This window comes from Rattus rattus, chromosome 9 (genome assembly GCF_011064425.1).
Source record: "Rattus rattus isolate New Zealand chromosome 9, Rrattus_CSIRO_v1, whole genome shotgun sequence".
Lineage (NCBI taxonomy): Eukaryota > Metazoa > Chordata > Mammalia > Rodentia > Muridae > Rattus > Rattus rattus.
This window is the reverse complement of record NC_046162.1, coordinates 44,502,453-44,506,708: the sequence shown is the minus strand read 5'-3', so window position 1 is coordinate 44,506,708 and position 4,256 is coordinate 44,502,453. Positions and strand designations below refer to the sequence as shown.

The 4,256-nt window shown below is 36.8% G+C and overlaps 1 protein-coding gene across 1 annotated transcript; it reads left to right on the top strand.

Annotated features, from left to right (window-relative positions):
- The first annotated feature begins 2,651 nt into the window (after window positions 1-2,651).
- Window positions 2,652-3,590, top strand: LOC116909031 (olfactory receptor 1468-like). The gene has a single exon (XM_032912510.1). The coding sequence runs from the start codon at window positions 2,652-2,654 to the stop codon at window positions 3,588-3,590; it is 939 nt and encodes a 312-aa protein (XP_032768401.1).
- The last annotated feature ends 666 nt before the right edge of the window (window positions 3,591-4,256 follow it).

Below are 4,256 nucleotides of genomic sequence, written 5' to 3'. Positions count from 1 at the left end.
GGTCTACACTAGAGATTCCTGAGGGAAATTGGTTCTAGAAAGGTCCTGGGTGATTACTATATCATTTATGAGTTAGAGAGGATCTGGACTCCTCTGGGATGCAGGGCTTATAAGGGCCAGAGATAGAAACAGGAGGATATGAGTTGGGATGATTTGGATAGGTGATAAATACAGAAGCTACTAGATTCTCTGCATGCAAATAAAATGAAGGTGAGCAGGATCTTGAACCAGAATCTATGACTCAGACTTGGTGAGCTTTTTACAATCAGGAAAATAAGCATGTGTCTTGCTGTGGATGCATATGAATCTCCAGTGTGATGTGGAACAGTTTTCCAGGTATGATAACATCCTTCTTTGTCTCCAAGACTTCACCACACTGTGTAAGTATTTGTTTCATGGTCACCGTGTAACCATTTTCATATCGATATTTCTATTACAATTACTCACTATATCCCTTTTTCTCTCAATACCATACCATTTCCACACAGGAATATCCCTAAGAAATATAGTTTATTATTGTAGTTTACTATATATTTACCTATGGGGTCTTCACAAAGTCTGTACAATGTCTGCCACAGATGCCGATTCATCTTATTTGTATAAGATCACAAATTTTCATATTACTAGTATTATTGTATATGATTTTGCCTAAGACAGTGACATTGATATAATCTAGGTGTTTATGCAAGTGTACAATGACAAATATTCAATCAAACTCTTTGAATCTACAGAATCCACAGACATTTTCAGTTGCACTAAATTTTAGAGGCATGTCCCTTGTGATTTTGAGAACTATGGCATTACCATGTGAAAAAGACATGAAATTCTTTCACCCATAAGTGGTAAAATTGATGTTGATTTCTCTGGAATCTCATGTTTTCACACATGTATAAATAACACAAAGTTTCTATTAATTTATAGGAGAAGCAGAAATACGTCCATCATAAAGTTTTGGATACATAAGAAGAACAGCTTTTTAAATGCTGCATGATTTTTTCTATATGATATACCCTCCTTTGTGTTAATTTCTAATGCACAATGTGTAAGTGTGCAAACTCTGAATTCACCTGAATTAAACTTTGTAAGTCTGTGAGGGTGCAACCAGTCATACTTAGCTGTAGCATTTTCTAGGACAGTTGCTAAGATCTCTTTATATTTCTTCTGTATTGTCAGTCTTGAGACATGTAACTGATTCATTTTTCAGTATTGTTCATAATCACTGTGTGGGAGAGGCAGGAAGTGTACATGTGACTAGGATACACTACATCCTAACTAGTGCTGACCTTGGTTAGAGATACAGAATGTTTGTAAATAAGCAAACAGAATGAATGTATATGTGACCTTTTGAGCATATAGTTTACAATTGATGGTAAGATAGATTAATTGGTTGATGAAAAATTATGTCCATGAGATATGTTTAAGATGCTAGGGAACCTAGCTGAATGTCTCACTTAGTATAAGGAGACAGATTAAATTTAAGTGAGTATATAATATGCAATATATCTAGCATATGAGAATGGCCGGATGAAGGAGAAACAGGAGAGTAAGTGATAGGCAAGAGGAAGAGCATCTCTAAAGTATAGAAGGGGAAGAGATTTACCCAAGTACTAATGATAAGAGAAAACCATGTGAGAACATATGGCGACATAACACTGGTATCTCTGAGATAAGGAAACATCATTTGTGTCCCGGTTAGGAGGTTTGGTCTTACCCTAGAAGCAACAGTGGTAATATGAAAAATGAATCATAAAAGATATATATATATATATATATAACTTCTTCACAAGGCAAATGAAACAAATTGAAGGAGAGGAGACGGACCTGGAGACATGGAAACATGGACATGAGCCAAGTCTGTTTCTGTATTTCAGTAAGAAAAGACGTGGTCCTCATATATTTATATAATCTCACAGAAAGGAATGGATGAAATCAGAGAAAAATGGAGAAAAGACTCTGAATAATGCATGACAGCAGTTCCATGTAAGAACAAAACAAAATGAATGGATAAAAATTCACATAGCTTTAACTCAAAACTCATTTTTTAAATTATACTGTGGCAGAGTGGAGATGTAGGTGATGGAGGAATGGTTTCCTAAACAATAAAGTGAAGATATGAAATTGACTTGGGGTTTTGAGCTTCTGATGATTGTCATGCATGCAGTGGATGGGACATAGTTAAGAGTGGAGCAGAAGTCTGTATGTTACAGTGACATGTATGTCTGAGTTTGAAATGGTAATTTAGTGCTTTGGACTATGAAAGTTTGCCTTGAATTTTATATAAAAATATGATGATACAGGTCATACATATTCTTCAAGAACATCAATATACAAAATAACATAGAACAAATTACAAATGAACAAACTAGTTACCCAGGATGAGCAGGAAGTAGGATAGAAAAACGTTAGTCACTTTTGTTTCTTGGGAGAAATATCAAAGAACTGTCTATAAAAGGATGGGAGATAGAAACCAGTTAAAAATAAGTTGAGAAAAACAAATAATGTTTCTAATGATTACTGCTACTTGGAGCTTCAGATTATAATTACTACGACAATTGTCAGATTAGTTGATGTGGAATATATAACCTAAGTATATGTTTTATTTATTTTGAATTTTAAGGGATATTTTCTCATTGGGATACTGGAGAAGAAGAATGTCAATGAAAAACCGAACAGTCATCTCCCAGTTCCTACTTCTGGGCCTGCCCATCCTCCCAGAGCACCAGCACCTGTTCTACACCCTGCTCTTGGCCATGTACCTCACCACCATCCTGGGGAACCTCATCATCATCATCCTCATTATATTGGACTCCCATCTCCATACACCCATGTACTTGTTTCTCAGCAACTTGTCCTTCTCTGACCTCTGCTTTTCCTCTGTCACGATGCCCAAGTTGCTGCAGAACATGCAAAGCCAGGACACATCCATCTCCTATGATGGCTGTCTGACACAAATGTACTTTTTAATGGTTTTTGGAGATATGGAGAGCTTTCTTCTTGTGGTCATGGCCTATGACCGCTACGTAGCCATCTGCTTCCCTCTGCATTACAACAGCATCATGAGCCCCAAGCTCTGTGTGTGTTTGGTGCTGCTGTCCTGGGTGTTTACCATGTTGTATTCCCTATTGCACACTTTACTCTTAGCTAGATTGTCATTCTGTGAGGACAATGTAATCCCTAATTTTTTCTGTGACATATCTGCCCTGCTCAAGTTGGCCTGCTCTGACATTTATATTAATGAACTAATGATATTTATCTTGGGAGGGCTTGTCATTGTCATCCCATTCTTACTCATTGTTGTGTCCTATATACAAATTGTCTTCTCCATTCTAAAGGTTTCACCTACTAAAGTTATCCACAAGATATTCTCCACCTGTGGCTCCCACCTATCTGTGGTGTCACTGTTCTATGGGACAATTATAGGTTTATACTTATGCCCATCAGCTAATAACTCTACTGTGAAGGAGATTGTCATGGCCATGATGTACACAGTGGTGACTCCCATGCTGAATCCCTTCATCTACAGCCTGAGGAATAGAGACATGAAAGAGGCACTGATAAGAGTCCTTTACAAGAAGAAAATCTCTTTATAATGACAACACAGATATTTTTACTTAAATTTATTTTATGAAAATATTGATATTAATATCACCTAAGATATCCCTACTAGGGGACTAACATACAAAAATAATCTATATAATATTCCCATTTGCAAAAGGTAGTTTTCCGAAGTAGTTATTTTAGAGTTGGGGCCCATAGTGGTTTAGTCATGCCATCCTCTCCCTTGCATATGTGATTCTAGAAAATTATTAATCAGAACTAATATTTTTTAGATTCCATTCATTACAACCACTTTATTATTATAGAAAATAGATTCTTCTTTCATAGAATACATACCATCCACAGTTTCTCCTCCTTCCACTTGTAGCTCTTCTCACATCCCCTCTCCTCCAAATCCATGCCTTTTCCTTTTCCTCTGCTGAAAAGTGCAGGCCTCCAAGAGAAGACAGAACAAGGTACAATAGGACAAGGTGAGATATCTCATATCAAAGATGGGCAGAACAACACAACAGGAGGAAAAGATTCTATAGAACAACCTAAAGAGTCAGAGATAAAGCTGTTCTTAATGTTCTGAGTCCCACAAAACACTAATCTAACAGCCCTAACATATAGGGAGAGGACCGGGTATAGAGCCCAGCAGATCCCATGTTTTTCTTTTCAGGATTTTGCATCTCTTTGAGCCATTGTTTCACGGATTT

Bases quoted from the DNA above. Each gene is read 5' to 3' on its own strand.
- LOC116909031 (XM_032912510.1), top strand. From the start codon at position 2,652: ATGTCAATGAAAAACCGAACAGTCATCTCCCAGTTCCTACTTCTGGGC.